Source organism: Adelges cooleyi, unplaced genomic scaffold (assembly GCF_023614345.1).
Source record: "Adelges cooleyi isolate 19-005CV unplaced genomic scaffold, UGA_ACOO_1.1 ACOO_flye_CR_arks_rails_tigmint_CR_PRNA_41, whole genome shotgun sequence".
Classification (NCBI taxonomy): Eukaryota; Metazoa; Arthropoda; class Insecta; order Hemiptera; family Adelgidae; genus Adelges; species Adelges cooleyi.
In genome coordinates this window covers 728105-747448 of record NW_026096090.1, presented here as the reverse complement: position 1 = coordinate 747448, position 19344 = coordinate 728105, and the positions used below count along the sequence as shown (strand labels likewise).

The window sequence follows — 19344 nt, the reverse complement described above, 5'->3', positions numbered from 1 at the left end:
TCGTTTTTTTTGTTTTTTTAAGTTCGTTTGGTAGCACAAATAGATGACCTTCTAGGTTAAATTTCAGATGAAAAGAACAAAAGACCACGACCACGTGAATAACAATATTTTGTAGTAGGTCTTCAACCTATAGCTACAGGTTAACATGAACGTATTAAAATATTGAAACCGTAGTCCAATTTTTATTCTAATTCAGGTTAAAGCAGTAATTTTTACAAGATATTGTAAAAATAAAACAGGAAGCATAAACTTACATAACAACTTGGACACAGTTGTTATATTGTCCTTGGTTTATATTGTGAAAAAAAACCACAAAGAAACTACCGAAAACGAAAAAAAATTATTAACTGATTTAAGGAAGTTTTATTAATAATCCTTATTAGTTATTAGTACTAAAATATAATATACCTAATAATTTAACAAAATACTTCTTCAATCAAATTAAGTTCTGTTTTCCAGAAACAAGATATAGAACCACATTGGTTCTATACCAAATAGCGTAATGAGGTTACAACTTTATGGTATAAACAATTTTAATCTCTAATTAGTTTTGTGCGTTTAAGGTAAATCAGTAAAGATTATGGCATATTATATAAATCTCTAAAAAAATTAGATAAGAAAATAATAAAATTTCACAAAACATTCTTGGATTAGATACGTTGATGACTAAGGGTCAAATTGTTCTAACATTATAATTCTATAAAATTCCTGAGACAGTGTTCTTAAAAAAAGACACTGAAATTTGCTTCTAAAAACTTAAGTTCCTTACATATTAAAATTCCGTACAAATCCAACCATCATTATTATATTTATAATTGCACTAGAGATTCTCATTCATGTTTAATTTTGATAACGTCTAATCTGAAGCTATTTGAGGCCATCTGAAGGCAGTGTGTTGTAGGCTGCGTGCCACCCTGTAGAAGTATAGTTATAGGAAATTACTACTGTCTGCTATGTATAGTACGTATCTATATATTTGTTTGTAAGCCCAATGTCAAGTCTGTGAACTTAAAATTATCTATAAAAAACACCAGTCATATTTCATAAGACGAATGGTAATTTGGTATCCTATTGACAATTTCCACCATTATTCTCGCCAAATATTTATTTTTAACGAGTTTAAAAAAAAGGTGTACAAAATTATCTAAATTGTTTTTGTAAAATGTAAAGAAACTGTCAAAGGATTTAAATACGAGTAGCGAAAGTAAATTTGTAAAAAGGTTCTTTGTAATTTATTTTCTTTTTGTGAATAAAAAGCTAAAAAGTATAATATTATGGCGGAGGGTTTAATCATGAACACGGAATACAAAACATAACTAATGTTTTACATTTTTTTTTTAATACATTTTAAGTATTTATGATCCCACACATATAATTATATAAACATATGTATAAGTAATTATTGTTATGTATAATAATTAATTAATTGTATTTATTTACATGATACCTTCTAAGATGTATTCAGCACACATCCAGAACCGTTTCGTGTGACGTATTAAATATTAATTATACATTTTAACATTCAGCGGTCAACTTTGGTGTGGTCGGCTTTACTAGATGAAAATAATGTACCAATAATTTTGTTACTTCTGTTGAATATATGTTTAAAGCTCAATAAAAAAGTATTTTAGCATGGAACATGCTTTAGCCTTGACCTACCATCTCAAAAACGACACAAAGTAGCGCGTCTACTTTAAACGTATAATATAACGAGGCTTTATCGTCATGCAAACGTTTTGGCCCGAACATATAATTAAGATTATACTATCGTCATAAATCGCAAGGAGATAAGATTATAGATCAGAAATAATCACTATTCAGGAGCCAGCAGGCTAAAGCATGTTCCATGTTTATAATTTTAGCCGTTAGGCTTTAAGTAGACTGTAACTTTTTTATTAATAATTGATGATACTCGTCAATGGCTATTTACCTACATAATCATTAGGTAACCCGCAACAGGCCCAACGGTACATTTAAGAATACTTCAATTTAAAAATAGTAATATCATATTGCTATAAAAAAATAGTAGGGGCTTTACTTTATTTATTCTAGAAGCAGGAAAACAGGTTTTAATTAGTTCACATAATTCCCACCTTCACTTCCCTGGTGATGATTTTGAATAACCGCAAAATCGTGTTTCTAGAATTTTGTTAAACACTTAAATAAGTGACATGGCTGGCGTCTAAAGTTAAATATCAAACTAATGTTTGTATGCCAAACAGTATAAAATTTAAGTGATAAGTTTTAAGAAAAATACCTACGATGACATCTATTAAACGACGTAAGTGTATTAATTTAATTTAATAAAATGCAGAATGTAAATTAGTGTTAAATCTTCAATGTTATTTTATTTAGTATTTACATTAAAATATTATATGTTAGATTAAAGTAATTATTAAATTTAAATTGATATTTCTAGTACAGAATTATTATTGCTCAAGCATTTTATGTTAAATTAATATTTTTTTTCTAAAATACCAACGTTTGATAAACTGTTTACAAACACATAACACGTAAAATATTTATGTGTTTCGCTTAGGATTATATTACTTATTTGATTTCACAATTGGTTTTTCAAGTTCCATAGAAATTTGGGTAAACCATATCGATGACCAATTTACCTTTTAAAACATGATTATATCTATTTACGAGTACTATAAAATATATTTATGATAGATTTTAAATTAACGTGTAGTTAGTAGTACACATATTTAGTTCAAATGTTTATTTATTGTTTTATCTTGTTCATAATACATTTTCTTGCTTACTCGGATTCATTAAGTCGTATTTTTTTAAAAGTACACTACGATAAAATTTATTTTTATTGTTTGTATTATTAAGATAAAAACAAATTCAAGGTCAAGGACCATTGTGTAATTGAGTGCAAATCTAAATAATGCAATTTTTTATAAATTTAAATTAATTTTTCATTGCGCCTTAACGCTATTTATGCATACAAATATACATGACACCGCTGTTATTGCATACCTTCAATATAAATACGGTTTTAAATTTAAATACCTATTATACTAATTATTATTACTAATATTTTAGAAAAACTATAACAAAAGTTATTATGTATTATATATTATAATTTTTATAAAAGTTGCGTTTAATATTATAATAGTATAAAAAAGCATCCATTAGTAGATCAATGCAGGCACGTGGCGGAGTTAATATAAGGCGACAGTGTATCAACGGACAATCGCTGGTTCGAATCTCGGCCACTGGCGTTTTTTCCTCCGGGCAGGCAACTGTCTGGAGGAAAAAATAGCCTCCTGCCCTTCTCTCTGGGGCTAACTCGTTTGGTATCGTTAGGTCGGCAGCCTAAGCTATAAGTCCGAAAATGCTAAATCTAAACCGTCTAAGCCCCGATCGGCGGAAATACCGGACGTTAAACGTAAGAGAGGGATTTATTAGTAGGTCACGGTCCACAGACACTATTAGAAGGGCGCTAAGAGGTTTTAAAGATCTTGTTATTATAATATTTTATGCAAACTAATTTTAGAGAATTAAACTTTACAAACTCGGAAAATCGTGGTGTAAATAGCTATTTTTATTTAATCATACTGCATACACTAATTCCCTGTCAAACAATATGATATATTATATCTTTATTACAAAACATTGATTTGTCAAATTTAATCTAAATTTTTTTACTATACATAATAATTTTCTTTAGTTTTCTGAAAATTAAGTTTATTATTGATAAAGGTTTGTTTGTATGACAACATGCCAACTCAAAAATATCCGTGTAGTGTTATTATAATTATATACAATATACATGTTTGTCAACAGTTTATTGTCTCTGAGCCAGCACTACCAGTTAGCATGTTCAAATGAACTAGGTATTCAGTATTGCTTCATGAACTTTTAGAAAAAGTCGCATGACAACTCGGTTAATTTTCATCACTGTAAAGCTCAAAGAAAGTTTAATATAATGTATATATTTTATTAACAATACACATTTTTATTGAATAACTTTTAATGTAAGGATGATTACAACTAGTAATAACATTAAAAAAAAAATGTTCTAGTCAAAAAATGCGTTTCCATTTATTGTGTTAACTTTAATTAAAGATTTCATAAAAACTTTTTTTAACTAAATAAAAAAATTGAAGAAGTTTATAACTATGATTCTTATATTATTTTTTACTATTAATGTAAAAATTGATAAAAATAAAATGATTAGTGTCACGCATATAAATAATCAAATGTGTTTCGTTGCTTAATAACTTGTCTTTAAATGGATTATATAGAAACATACAGACTTAAAACATTGGTACAACTTAAATTAAATTGCTGAATTCATCAGATAAATTTACATAATATATTATTGTAGATTTGCGAAGGTCTTTTCTTTTTTTTTACGAGTCTATCCAATTTTTATATTTTTACTAAATAAGATTGAAGTAATTAATTACATATGGTAATATAATTTGATAACAATTAAATTATACCCCTATAAAAATATTTAAATAGTAAAAATGTTGACTGATCTAAACCCAGTTTTGTGTAAATGATTTTGGAGTTAATTCTGTGTAAAAGTATAGGGGTAGGAAGAAGAGGCTGTTCACCTAAGGTCACTAATCAACTGATTGAAAACAATTTTTTTAATGATTAAAATAATTGTCTTTCCTGCGGCTATTTTCAAAGTTTTATAAAAAGTTCGAGTTTTGTAAGAAAATCACAATTTTTGACAATTGTAACAACTGTATGATTTAAAAAAAAACACGACTATATATTTACATCATATACCTTAAGTTAAATCTATTCGTTTTTAATTAGTCAACTTATTGTTATCGTCCCGTTTAACCCCTTTAAGCTCCCTGTGTACGCTACGGACTACAGTTAAGTGAATATTTGTAGGAAAACCAACCGCACGCCTATATGATATACTGCAACGTCATGAGTCATGGCCTCTCGGCTATAACTGCTGTTATGACCTATTTTAGCTTCGATGCGGGACTGGGAAGTTACGAGATTTGCTGGACCTAATTCTTTATAGTATACCTGTAGTCTATAGAGCTAAAATCGTTCACCAAAATACCTTTATAGTTTATCATTTGAGGCCGAACGTCGACAAACTGTACTTCTGATCTCTATTTCATTTATATTCTACAGTCAAATCCGAACCGTACTATAATAATATCGTTTTAAACATGTTATCTGTAAATTACCAATATACCTGCACAATTGACAAAGATCCAATTAGTATGTTACATTTTGTTACCGAGGATCGATTAATATCTGTCTCCTATTGATTTTTTTTATCTCAAACTACACTTGGCAGCATATTATTCACAAATTCATTAACAATAGAAATAGAGAATAATTAATAATTTAACACGCATGTGCAATAGTTGATAAGAAAGACTAATAGAGCTTAATACAAAAAACATATTGCTTGTATAAAACAGCTTATTTATCAATAATATTGTATCATGCATTAATGCATTCGTCATTACGATAAAAAATCGGATAGGCTGGTCAGTGGTCTGTACAAAGGTCAAATGGCATTATTTAACACACAATTTAAGACACATAGATAAATTAATTAAAAAGAGTCCCAAATGTCGTCCAAAATAATGTTATCGTATATGATATAATTTTTAAAAATAAAACAATTTAGGGACCCATGATAGGAGGTTAAAATATGTGGAGAATCTAAAAAAATATAATTTATAAATCATTAAGTACAATATGTATGCATGTGGTTGCCCGTCATTGTCATTATGACCAGTTGAGGGTTGATTCGTTTTATTACTCAAGTATGAATAGCGTAAGTTCTATAAGTGACATTTAAATAATATTTTTAAAAAAATGAATTGGCCAAATGTATAAATTAACATATAGTGCATGTATAAATTGTTTTTTTTTTTAAATAAATGTGACAACAGGGAAAATATAATATTATAGTCAACGTGCATATTGTAAATATCAAAATTATATTACATCGGTTGATGGTTCATAATTCCTTTTATGACATGGTGGTTACCATTTAAAAAGAAAATCGCATAATTGTGTGATACACTTTTTTAATACTTACGATTACTGTATATTAAGTATGTCACCTATATGAATCTTATTATAGATATTGTGAGCTATTGTATAGTCATAGTGTTGTGGCTTATCAATTGTAGGACATTCTTATTATATTTTACCAGAAAATGACAATAATTAAAGCGATTTGTTCACAACCATAGTAGTCAATGTCTATTTGGATGGAAAGAGTGGGATCCAAATAAAGAAATATACATTTTTTTCAACATTAGTTAAATAGTCGAGTATTTAAGATTTTTTTCGAGAATAGAGTTGGATTCGGAGCTCCATATAAACCTTATATTTCAATTTAAGACTAATTTTTAAAATAGAACTCATAATGTAATTTTAAAAATTGCATAGTAGTCTTCAGCTCAGAGTTTAATTTTCTTTTAACTGGAAATTTCTTCTTTTTTTTAGTTAAGTTAAGTTTTGAACACTCGAGATGTCATGGGGCTTATAGGACATACTATATATATTACTTGAGTAACAAAAAAAAATTGATATTATTTTTTAATCGAGAAGTCTCTCCAAAAACATAATTACATATTTATTTATTTTAAATAATTACATACGATTTTGCTGTTAGATTAGGACTTGGGTAGTTTTATAATAACTTTATCAATTAAATTTTTATTTATTTTTTTAATATTATGATTAAATTCGGGAAACAGTTATTTGATTTATGTATTTATAGTTAACCGTGTGTATTATTATACATTTTACAACGTTATTATATGCACTATGGGACCGGAATAGATAATATTATAGTTTTTTTTATAAAAAAAACATTATCTTAATTAAACATACATAAATAGTATAATATAAAATGATAAAACGCTGCTCGTACAATGCATAATCGTACTTTTCAATTATTTAACGCAGGTACAATAAATTGACTGCACATTATGTAGATGAAAACGGAAAGATAAACCACTTAATTTGTTCAAACAAAATAAAATAGCTTGGATCGTATCCAGACTATCGCAGTTTTCTCTTATAGCATTTAAGAGGCGAAACGTCTTTAGTGTCGACGTTTTATTCTCCGCGACTTATCCCACCGAATGAGCGTAGGTTTCGTCATTGTCCCAGTGTAGTCCAATTTAAGGTGATTATTCAATTTATAACAACGCTTATACACATCGTATATAGTTTGCAAAATAGTCATACATCGTAGCGTACACAGTCGACGTTGTATCGATTCCCACTAAGTATTTTTTATTTTTTTTACACCGTTCATGAGTAATATTTTCTAAAACAAACAATATAAATATGACTGTAGGGAAGACAGCGAAAATTTCCTCTCCGTTAATGAAGAGACGCAAATCGATATTGGAAGCCGATAATGATGATTTGGAACCAGAAACAAGAGCTTTGGCTTCGTTTTATCCGAGTCCACCTCCCGTGGACTTAGTACAAACTACAGTAAGTCGATACACATATAATATAAATATATATGTTTAAAAATTAAATAGTTTATAATCCATACTGTCGTTAGCGCTGAAGATGACAACATTGTTACCGAAATACGTCGTATACGCGGATACGTGTATTATTTTATAATTAAGGGTGTTTTAAATATTATTTTGTTATAATCCAATACTTGTAGTAAAAACAATTTTTTTTTAATTAAATACTATTTTCATTATTATTTAAGTCAGTTGGTAATCTTTATCGTACTCTTTTTCATAGTCTTTCGGTCTCTTTTAGTAGATAACATCCTATATGTATATCTAGTTGCACCCTCTTAGTACGATTTTTTCCTGTTATAATTATTTATTAGAATATTTGTAATCCCCTTTATTATGAAAGTTAGGTTCATATAGTGTATTATTGTTGTAAAATTCAAATTTGTCTTGGTAGGTATTTAATGAGTATTAATGGCTATTTGTTGCCGTGCTGTAATATCTATCATTAATATAGAAGTATTTAAATCAAAATAATGAACTAAAACTAATATGATTATAATATAATCATAAATTAAGCGCAACTTAAATAATAATATTTTACAGAATATAATTGATATTTATCAATAGGTTGACTATGAACACCCATTTTTAACTAAACAAGTTCATTGTTTAATAATATATTTTTTTTATTAAATTCACTGTATTTATTATTTATTTGTATTTTGTGTAGTTCGGCGTCAACGCATTATATAAGCGAATGAATCAACTATAGATTAGAAAATTACTATATAAAGATAATGATTTATTACAAAATAATCGATTGAAGTCTGTTTGCGATTAATGATATTATAAGTTAGCGACAGGTTATTTTTCTATATCAGCTGTCCACCTGTTGCATCGCGTTTTAGCCTATAGGTATGGACGTTTTAAGCTTTCAACAAACACATATTATTATTATACGGTTCATGCATAAAATTAAGAACATTTAATTACAGCCGTTATTCATTACTGTAATGAGTCATAAATATTAACACGGCTGACATCACATCGGAAACAAATAAGTGCGAAAGTAAACCGTCAAAATGTTCGAACGATAGAAATTAAATTTGGTTCAAATTACTGAGTTTTCAACGATACCGCTGTATTATACACCGTATAGGTTTGTTTTAATTATTTAGGTTATGCAACAAAGTACAGGGTTAGTATATTTCACTTAAAAGGCAATACGGCAAAAACACTGTACCTGACGTGAAATGTTTTATTCATTTTAGATGTCCAAATGTCCAGTGTCTAGTATAGGTAAATAAAACGAATCGTCTCATTTGTTTCTAAAAACAAAATAAAAGTCTTCTAAACGAATAGCAATTTTCAATTACCCTGCAGAGGTCACTTAAATGTGTATGCATGACAACACTATCTGTATAATAATATATTGGCGCATTCAACGTCTTTGGAGTTTGGTCAGCTGAAATTGATGTTTACAATTTATATATACACAGGCCATGTACCTACATAACAAGTATTGGACATTATTCTCATCTGTCGTGTAATGAAAAACCATAAATACTTGGTACTTCCTGATTAATATAATGTTTTATAAACGTTTTAATATGTTCTAGTCTCGTTTTTCTATTTCTGTAAAAAGAACACTAAATTTTACATAACGTTACTCATTTTAACAATAAGCCAATCAACCAACTAAACATATACGATAAACACATTTCGCAAGAGAATCATTCCTATAAAATCGAAATAACTACCCACTTCCTAACACAGTTACATTTATCCCGTTCTAAATACTTATTAATATGTGAATTAAACAAGTTTAATCATAAAGCATAATCAATATTATCTAATACATTATTATGTTAATTAATGGCCAGTCAATAAAGATAAAATTTTGGCAAATAGCGGAATTTGATTCTCACCACTTCAATTATCAAACATATATTAATATGGCTATTGCCTATTAAGGCCAGTCAATAAAGGAAAAATAGCGGAAAAGATTCCCAACCAACATTTTTTTTTTATAGTTTTATTGATGTATGTACTTTAGTTTACTAAAATTCCCATCGATCGGACTAGAGCTTTTTTTTATAAGCTCCGGAAAGTTAAAAATGTTGAGCTTTTGTCAATAACTTAAAAAATACTGGAAATATTAAAAAAAGTTTCAAACAAAAATTGTTCATGATATAATTTCCTATTAAAAAGCTTTCTTGCACTTTGTTATTTAAACCAATGGTTTTACTAAAAAATCAATATTAACTTCGATATACTTTAAAAAAAATTATTTTGTACGTCCGATCGATGGGGACTTTTAGTGTATTAAATTACATATATCAATAAAACTTTTAATCAAAAAAAAATTTGGTTGGGAATCTTTTCCGCTATTTTTCCTTTATTGACTGGCCTTAATAGGCAATAGCCATATTAATATATGTTTGATAATTGAAGTGGTGAGAATCAAAAAGCAATTATAACTTATAGTGAATTTTATACAATTATACAGCGTTTTCAATGTCTCTTTAAAAAAAATTAGGAGAAATTATAAAACATAGTGTCAGCGAAGTGGGGACCAAGCATAGCAGAATAGGTGAGGGTAAACTATATTGATTATTTTTAAAAAAGATAAATCGCCCGTAATATCATGTTTGAAAATATGTACATTTCTTAGATGTTTTTCTCGATTTTGAAGTGAAAGGGGTGAACACTGAATTAATTAAATTTTTACCTCAATAAAGTACAAACTTGCTACATGAAGAAAACGATTTAGTTGTTTGGGAGATATCGTGGGTTCAGACACAAAAATAGGATAAAAAAATAAATAAAAACATTACCATCTCATATTAGCACTGACGTTAGTACACTTAGAAAGTGGATTTATTGAATAGGTACTTGTTTTTTTTTTTTTAAATTCACAATTGTTTTGTTAATATTATGGGAGGCTATTGAGCCCATAAGTTAGCACTACAAAGGTACGGTGTCCAAAGCACGACACGTCAATAGTCAATTGATAATGTTTATCATAGGTAAAATGTCTTCAATGATCTTAGTCTTCATTACAAGTATAAACAAGTAACAACTATAAAACACGATAACTCTTTTATCGAAGGATAACATTTTATTTTATTAGACGTTGTAAAAAACATCTTAAAACAACACGTGATAAAATAATACAATTTAAGTGTTATTGAATATAGTTTAGTTATACATACGTGATAGGTACATTTAAAATGGGGTTCATCCCTTTTAATATCCGTTCATCGAAGTGATCGACTAAATTTCCACATGATCTTTCTATAATATAGACAAAATAGTTTCGTCCGACGTTCCAATGTTTTTTTTTTATTTGTTGGCCAAGTCATAAGTCATAACTCATAACTTAGATTTCTTCCAGTCGCTCCAATCTCTAATCTAACCATCGGTCATTATATCTAATTGCAAAAAATGCATTGTATAAAATATCCTTATGAAGTTTTACTGTTCATATTTTCCATTGAAAGAAACCAAAAATTTTTATTTTTTATTACCATTATGATTATTTTTGACGTTGAAAGTCTGTCTAAAATTTTTCTTATTATAACCAATAAAGATCTAGGGTAAATTTTAGGCTAATGGTTCAATTAAATACAATATTAAAACTTCAATTTTATTATGACCCATTAATCGTAAATGCGTTCTAAAAATTATATCGGCAGCGTACATACTTTTTTGGTACGTTTTTGGAACGTTCTGCATAATGTTGATAACATTTACAGTTTTGTTCGATTGTAATAGTGTATTAATCCAAATGTTGATATATGTTATTTGACGATATGAAACACGATACATATATTTAATCTTATTAACTGAACTGTAAATAACATTTTATGCTGACAAATGATCTTTAACGAAGCATGAGCGATTGCGTAGAATCGCTATCAGTTAAGGTGGACCTATTTCTAACCTTTATTTTTTAAATTTTTTTTTCAAGATTGCGCTTAATTTGTGCTGGTAAACAAACCATGCTACGTTGCCAAATTGTATAATGTGAAATATAAATAATAATTAATATAGTGTAACGCACTAAACAGATGAAAATACGCGTTGGAAACAACTACAAGTAATAGCGTTATATCCCTCATCAGTCAGCAGAAAAATAAAAAGTTATAAGAAAGTTCATTAATATTTTTTAAATATTGACTATTATACAAATATTATTTACATTTTATTAAAATATCAAAGAAATGTTCTAATAATATTAGAATGCAATTTTGTAAATAATATTGGTAGATTATAAAATTTCTGGGCCAAAAAGTTACTATAAAATATTGCTGCCATCATAACTCATAAGATGGTCCCTAGATGGATTCGCTATCCGGGACCCGTTACCGGAGAAGGGGATGTACATTTTTTCTTTTGAATTCATACATTTACCCAAATTCCTAAAGCCCAAAAATGTAATGTAACTCTTTTGGTATTCTTTTGATTTGAGTATATGACCTCATTTTTTTTATGCAAATGGATATTACACGATATTATACGCGATGAAATACCTAATTTATTTATTTTTTGTTATTGATATTATTCTAATCGGCCGTTTACACGTTAATCTTATAGCCATAAAAATTTATATATATATATATGGTATTAAATAAGTGATAAACATTGCACAGTTCAACGTTCAAGCAGATTTTACCATATATATATTCAAATACTAAGTATGTTATACATACTAAGTAAGTCATAAACCGTAAATGTCTTGAACAACATTATTTTTATGACACAATAATATTTAAGTCATATATTATATGTATGTGTATATTTTTTTTTTACTTGAGTACCTAATTAACGTACCGACTTTATATATTATATACCGCAGTCCGCACGTAAGTACAAAAACTCCTCCGACCCAGTGAACTTTGATAACATTTCAGAGCTCATTTGTATAAAATGATAATGTATCGGCATAATGAAATGAAGTGATGAACATCATTCGTGTCTTGCACGTTTTTTTTTTTTGTTAGTATATATATTTGAATAATCGCATCTGTTATTATGGAACAGATGTACGGGCGCTACACGAAAGAACTCGGCGACTATGTCAAAGAACCGCGAAATCGAGCACCGTCCATTGTCCACACGCATGCAAGTGAAGAGTTCAGCAGATATAGCGGCAAAATCAGCTCAACGTTAGAAGTGGTATGGCGCCATTCGTTTGCCAAGCTCGGCGAAGATTGGGTCTTTCTCACCATGCTGGGTCTGGTCATGGCCGTACTTAGTTTTGTAATGGATTATAGCATAGACTTTACCAACGAAGGCAAGTATTTAAAACAAATCCATTGAACATTGGAGTAACTTGAAGTTCATGTTTAGAAACACATGCCTTGCTCCTCTCTAATCGTCCCAACGCATTTGCACCGCCTCGTGCAAGAACATTAACCAAAGTCCTTGGGTTCATATAATGATAAAATAAAAAAGGACTCAGGACTTGGGTACCTTTTTGCATGAAACATAAAAACTTGATGACCCACCGTTCTCTGGCCTAACGCTACTTTGGATAAGACCCTTTCTTTCGCCAAACGTTTAAAAATACCAAACGAAACCTAAAAACCGTAAAATAAGATTCTGAAATGGACTTATATCACTTCTTGCATGAGGCAATTCAATTACTTTGTTCGAAATTTAAATGCCAACGCTGTACATGAATGACTAATGTTTTACTTAGAAAAAAGAGAGAGTTACTTAACTTTTTTCTCACAATAATTAAAACCAATCAAACATAAAAAAACCTAAAAATATCCAACAATTTAAATTTATTTCAACTAGCTTAAATAAATAATTATTTTGTATACTATTTAATCCTAAGTATTTACATTCCTCTTGCATACTGTCTAAAGGCTTCAAATGTCTTGTTTAGAAATTTAATGAACTTAACAAGAGGACTCAAGTTATTTTGCACTGTCCTAAATCCATAAAACCTCAAGACAGTCATGCGAGTATTTTAATAAAATCTATTACCTAGCCTAACCAAGTTCCACAAAAAATGTTGAAATATTGTTTTATAATATTATTTTGATTCCAATTACTCAGCAAATTTTAAGTTAACATTTTAAATTGCTGATCCAGGTAGAATATGGCTGTTCAAAGACATGGCGTTCAACCAGTATTTACAGTATATCGTTTGGGTGTTCTTACCGGTGAGTTTGATAACGTTTGCCGCTGGATTCGCTCATTTAGTGGCACCACAATCTATTGGTAAATAAATGCATGGTTATAAAACATACATATCTTTGAAAATATCACAACCATTTGTTTTTTAAATAAAATATTAACAGTATACGATCTCTTTTATAGGTTCGGGAATTCCAGAAATGAAGACCATTCTTAGAGGAGTCGCTCTTAAAGAATTTCTCACCATGAGAACCCTAATAGCTAAAGTCATTGGCGTAACAGCAACGTTAGGTTCCGGTCTACCTCTCGGTAAAGAGGTGAGTAATTAGAAATTATTTTAATGAACAAATCGAGATAATGCCTAAGTATACTGCACTTGAAATCATTCCGCGTTTTTAACATGTATATGGGACATTCCGAGTCAAACCAGGTAGTCATCGGCCCGACATCCTCATCATTTTTCGAATTTTTTTTTAAACTTCTTTTGGTCTAATATTAAGTTATTTTTCACGAAAAATCTATTTCGACCAGTTTTCAATTCTGACATTTTTATCATAGAATCAAAAACTCAAATCAAATATTTTCGTCTAATAGCGGGAATGGGCCGAGATTTATCTCCATTTTTTTTTTTTAGTAATGAACATTTTTTTTTCTAAATCTGAAGAAAATGTATAATTTCAGTCTTTTTATTTAAAAATATAAAATAAAACGCCTTGGTAAAATTTGGTATGATATTTGATATATTTTGACATGTTTTATTTTATTTTTTTAAATAAAAAAACTGAAATTATACATGTTTTTAAGATTTTTAAAAAAATGTTCATTACTAAAAAAAATAGAAATAAATATCGGTCCATTCCCGTTATTAGACGAAAATATTTGATTTGAATTTCGTGAAAAATAACTTTAAAAAACTCTATTTTAGGGGTGAATATGAGTGATGAAATTTCAAAAAAATAAACGTCTTATATTAAATCAAAAGAAGTTTAAAAAAAAATAATTTCGAAAAATGTTGAGGTCGAGCCGATGATCCAGGTTTGACTCAGAATGACCCATATTATTAGCTTCAGCACATTATTATTATTATTTTTTTTTTACTTGCTTTTTAGAAGTATTCCCCTTTCAAATGTATTAAAATCGCACATGTCCGGTAGGTACCCTTTTCATAGCATGTATTTAATCTACGACCTAACCTGATTGTACCACATACCATGTATTGCGGCGTTATCGTTTTCCAGGGTCCGTTCGTGCATATTGCCAGTATCACAGCTACACTGTTGACAAAAGTCATTACTTCATTTAAAGGAATTTATGAAAACGAATCGAGAAACACAGAAATGTTGGCCGCAGCCTGTGCGGTTGGAGTGGCCAGTTGTTTTGGAGCTCCAATCGGAGGAGTGCTTTTCAGCATCGAAGTAACCACAGTTTATTTCGCCGTGCGAAATTATTGGAGAGGTTTTTTTTCGGCTGTTTGCAGTGCCACGGTCTTTAGGCTGCTAGCGGTATGGTTTAACAAAGAAGGTAACGTTTCACAATTTTTGCTTTATTTTTCTCCTCTCATTAGTCCCATAAAAGTGAATCTGAATGACGAACAACATAATTTCTCAAAATTAAGTTACTCTATCGCCTATAATATTATTTTGACAGCCCCTTACTCACTTCTTCGGTGTTCCCCTTATCTCTAAAGTCTAAATCCCTCTATTTTAATCTCTCTTACCGTCATGCTATTCAATTTCCTTTCTTCGTTCACCTTGCCCAAATCTCGACCTCAATATGTGCTCTCTAATTTGCTCTTCTTTCACATATTATACTCATTTCTATATTTATCTCACCTATTGCAAGTAGGAATAGTAGTATGTATTGGTAGTTGTAGTAACTCTAGTTGGTATTCCAGACATCCATCTCGACGTTGTCATTGCAGAATCTCCCTTCCGGGTAAATCGCTACAGCTCGACTGTTGAAATTATTCTTGCTGCCGGGGTTTATCGATCATTTGTATTGTAGTTATTAGTATTTTTTACCTGTTTAATGTCCGGGCTTCCCTCTCAATTAATTGTATCATACGAATATGGGTTCCGTGCTTATATACCTAACATGCATCGAAACTCATTCTTTCCGTTTGCCGTTAACACTTTCTCCACTGCAGCTTTCCCCAAACTACCATTGTATGACTATTAACTTGTAAGACTCATTAAATGTATACATTTATCACTCTGCAATTTAACAAAATAAAGTATTTAAATTATCATTGTTTTTGTTTAAAAATACTTGTAGATACCGTAAAAGCCTTTTTCCCGACTCATTTCACCATGGAATATCCATTCGATCCTCAAGAAATGACTGTTTTTGCCTTGTTGGGGTGAGTGTTGTTGTTAACATATAAAACGTTTAATTGAAAACGGCATACGTTCTAGCAACTCATTGTGATTTTAGGGTGGTGTGCGGTCTTTTAGGAGCCGGTTACGTTTGGGCGCACAGACAGTACGTTTTATTCATGAGACAGAGCAAAAGAATAAACGCTTTTCTGCAAAAGAAGTAAGTAAGTACCTGCTAACCGATCACGGCTTATATTCTATTGTTATATTTTAATAAAGCCGTAATTCCCGTCGCGTGTGCCGTTTACAGTCGTTTCTTGTATCCAAGTCTAATCACGTTTCTAACGTTGTCGCTGACTTTCCCGTTGGGTCTGGGCAAGTACATTGCCGGAGATTTGAACGTTAACGATCAGGTAATATAGAAAATTCCATATTTTTTCAAAGTACGTAGCATACGTTTCGACTAATAGAATATGTTGTGTATTCACTGTCAAGTTAAGAGGGTTGTTCAGTAATTTCACGTGGACCAAGGACGACTTTACCATCGAAGAATCGGAAATGATGAACCACTGGCGAACCGAAAACACGAACGTGTTCATTTGTCTGTCGGCTTTTGTTGCTTATAATGTAATAACACAAAACCCCGCAATGTCGATACCAGTGGTGAGCTGTTGTGTATTAATTGAAAATCCGTTTTAGTTCGTGTTTTCAATAATCGCATCGACCATACCCGTACCGTCCGGTAGTTTCATACCAGTATTTAAGACCGGTGCTGCTTTCGGTCGTATCATTGGCGAACTCATGCACTTGTGGTTCCCCAAGGGCGTTCGGCACGGAAAATTCATCACGCCCATCATACCGGGTACCTAAAAAACTGCTAATCGACTAACCTACCTATAATCTAAAACTTTCAACTGACTGACGATCGTTGCGTATAGGGGGATATGCCGTGGTAGGAGCAGCGGCTTTCAGTGGATCCGTCACTCATTCTATTTCGGTTTCTGTGATAGCGTTCGAAATGACTGGACAAATCACACACATCATACCCGTCATGGTACAGTACTGGCTGGCGGTAGTTCCCTGGTAAACGGCTCTCATACAATACTTTGTATTATTTTTTTTCAGATGGCCGTTTTGATTTCTAATGCAGTGGCCGTTCTTTTGCAACCGTCGCTGTACGACAGCATCATATTGATAAAAAACCTTCCGTACTTACCGGATCTTTTACCTTCGAGTTCTGGTAAGGCGCGCAATATATCAATACACTCGAAATCTACTATTTAAACATGCTCAATGGTGTTCGTTATAATTTGTTTAGGTATGTACAACGTGTATGTGGAAGATTTTATGGTCAGAGAGGTCAAGTGTATATGGCATAACATGAGCTACAAGGACTTGAAGAAGGTGCTAAAAGAAAACAAAGTACTGAAAGTGTTCCCTCTAGTCGATAAGCCGGGTAACGTACATTTTAGCGCATCGTCTTTTCTTCTTCTTTGTTTTTTCCCATGCGTGTTTTTAATATCAACGTCGAATTATTCTAGAGTCGATGATTTTGCTGGGATCAGTACCACGAATAGAACTGATCAAATTGATTGACAGGCAAGTGGGCAAGGATAGGCGGATGCAAGTAGTGGCCAAATGGCAAAAAGAAGCACAAGAGAGACTTGACGAAATAGAAAGGAGAAAACGAGAGGTAAAAGAAAGAAGACCGTCCAGGTTTGAAGTGACGCCGGCGCCGGATACTCTTCATCGAAAACAATCGATCAGCTCTCAATCACTGAACACAAGCGTCATACATAAGGTAGGAAATGTTTAATCTGAACCGTTTAGATTACAAAATGTACGTAAAATGATCTGTTTTAGGTACAAAACAGTCCGATAATGCGAGGCAATCCGAAAAAGTCCATTTTGAAAAAGACCAACTCGTTCACGTTGCACAATTTGACACCGATGATGACACCCTCGGTGACACCGTATTCGACGATCACCGGCGCCGAGAGTCGGTAAGAGTTTTGATTTCTATTGGAAAACATAATATTCAATACCAGCTAATCATCAAGTGTACAATAACCGGTTGGATTTTTCCTATTTTATAGCATACGATTAGCGTTTGAGGCCATTTTCCACAAGTCCGCTACTCTGCGCGACGCCAACCCCGAACAAGATCTGATGGACGACAAGGATAAAGATCAAAACTCATCACAGATCATTCAAGTATCAAAAAAAGTGCAACTGGTAAATAACACGGGTTGTCAATGTAGAACAACGCAGTTGTCAGGGAATTATTACACCTACTCGATTGTTTTTTTTTTTTTGTAGCCAAAGGAGAGAGTCATAGACATGTCACCGGAGGAGCAATACGAATGGGAACAAAAAGAAATGAACAAAATACTGGATTTCGGATCTTGTCACATAGACCCGGCTCCTTTCCAACTGGTAGAGAGAACGTCGCTGCTCAAAGTCCATTCGGTTTTCTCTTTGCTCGGCGTAAACCACGCTTATGTGACCGCTATAGGTCGTCTGGTCGGTGTCGTTGGCTTGAAGGAGGTATGTACCTATAATGTCTTACACTATCTCACTATACATGGCGTGTTCGACTTACTTTTAACAAGGCCCGGGGTTTTATCCGGAATTAACTTCATCGGTGGGACAAGTCAGGAAGGAGAGGAGAGGGCCACGGGATAGGTCATAGATGGTTTTAAATTTAACTCAAGAAGCCTAAAAACATATAGATAATTCGAGGAACACGTTCCCGTGTTCATCCTACAGGTCCCTCTCGAGTCTTGAGCACGCCGCGCCTGTGATTTTTTTTGTATCTATGAAACGAACGACCTGTTAATTTTTGCTATTATTTAGCTGCGAAAAGCCATCGAGGACACAAACTCTGGTACCAAATTCGCACACAGGCACTCGACGACCGGTTTTCCCGGCACTGTCATGGAATCTCTGTTAAACAGCAAACTCGCCGACGAAGACGACATACCGTAAACACCATTTAGAGAAAACAAATTGTTAGTCGAAATTATTTAAGTTCGTTTTTTTTGTGCAGCAGCAGCGATTGCATACATTTATGACTGTCAGTACCTGTCTGTAAAATGTGTAACAACATTGTAATTTGTGATTAGTAGGCAAGTAGTGCCTGTATAGTATAAGTAATAAGTATAGCGGTTCGTTATGAGCGTCCACTTTTTAATTGCAACTATACTAATCAAATGCCTATAAATTACCATTTAAGTTATATTATTACATTTAAGTAATAAATTATATGTATATTGTACAAAACTTATTATTATTATTATTATCGAGCTAGATTATAATATTTAATTTGTACCTATTATACAGTTCATTTCATTCCTCAAAATGTCTTTAAGAACGTTGTTATATTTCATTACGGTTTTATTTTTGTAACTAGGTATCCTAGATAT

General features: G+C 31.2%; 2 protein-coding genes across 10 annotated transcripts in view; one reads left to right on the top strand and one right to left on the bottom strand.

The window, feature by feature from the left end:
• The window catches only part of LOC126841852 (facilitated trehalose transporter Tret1-like), a 26696-nt gene extending 17898 nt beyond the window's left edge, over window positions 1-8798 (bottom strand). The window contains exon 1 of the mRNA XM_050578592.1: window positions 8695-8798. The gene's annotated coding sequence lies outside the window, so the exon portion shown is untranslated. The remainder of the gene's footprint in view (window positions 1-8694) is intronic.
• The window catches only part of LOC126841849 (chloride channel protein 2), a 23589-nt gene extending 4245 nt beyond the window's left edge, over window positions 1-19344 (top strand). The window contains exons 1-19 of one of the 9 annotated variants that reach the window (XM_050578576.1): window positions 2175-2281; window positions 7325-7467; window positions 12498-12750; window positions 13560-13688; window positions 13788-13921; window positions 14843-15125; window positions 15879-15963; window positions 16038-16139; window positions 16230-16332; window positions 16415-16546; window positions 16619-16781; window positions 16858-16973; window positions 17045-17159; window positions 17238-17375; window positions 17461-17720; window positions 17783-17922; window positions 18016-18154; window positions 18239-18466; window positions 18776-19344. In XM_050578576.1, the coding sequence (XP_050434533.1) occupies window positions 2263-2281; window positions 7325-7467; window positions 12498-12750; window positions 13560-13688; window positions 13788-13921; window positions 14843-15125; window positions 15879-15963; window positions 16038-16139; window positions 16230-16332; window positions 16415-16546; window positions 16619-16781; window positions 16858-16973; window positions 17045-17159; window positions 17238-17375; window positions 17461-17720; window positions 17783-17922; window positions 18016-18154; window positions 18239-18466; window positions 18776-18907 (2814 nt within the window). In that variant the 5' untranslated portion in view covers window positions 2175-2262 and the 3' untranslated portion in view covers window positions 18908-19344. Of the gene's footprint in view, window positions 1-2174; window positions 2282-6953; window positions 7254-7324; window positions 7468-12497; window positions 12755-13559; window positions 13689-13787; window positions 13922-14842; window positions 15126-15878; window positions 15964-16037; window positions 16140-16229; window positions 16333-16414; window positions 16547-16618; window positions 16782-16857; window positions 16974-17044; window positions 17160-17237; window positions 17376-17460; window positions 17721-17782; window positions 17923-18015; window positions 18155-18238; window positions 18467-18775 lie in introns of those variants that run through there. The other 8 variants (XM_050578577.1, XM_050578579.1, XM_050578578.1 and 5 more) reach the window with 8 other exon arrangements.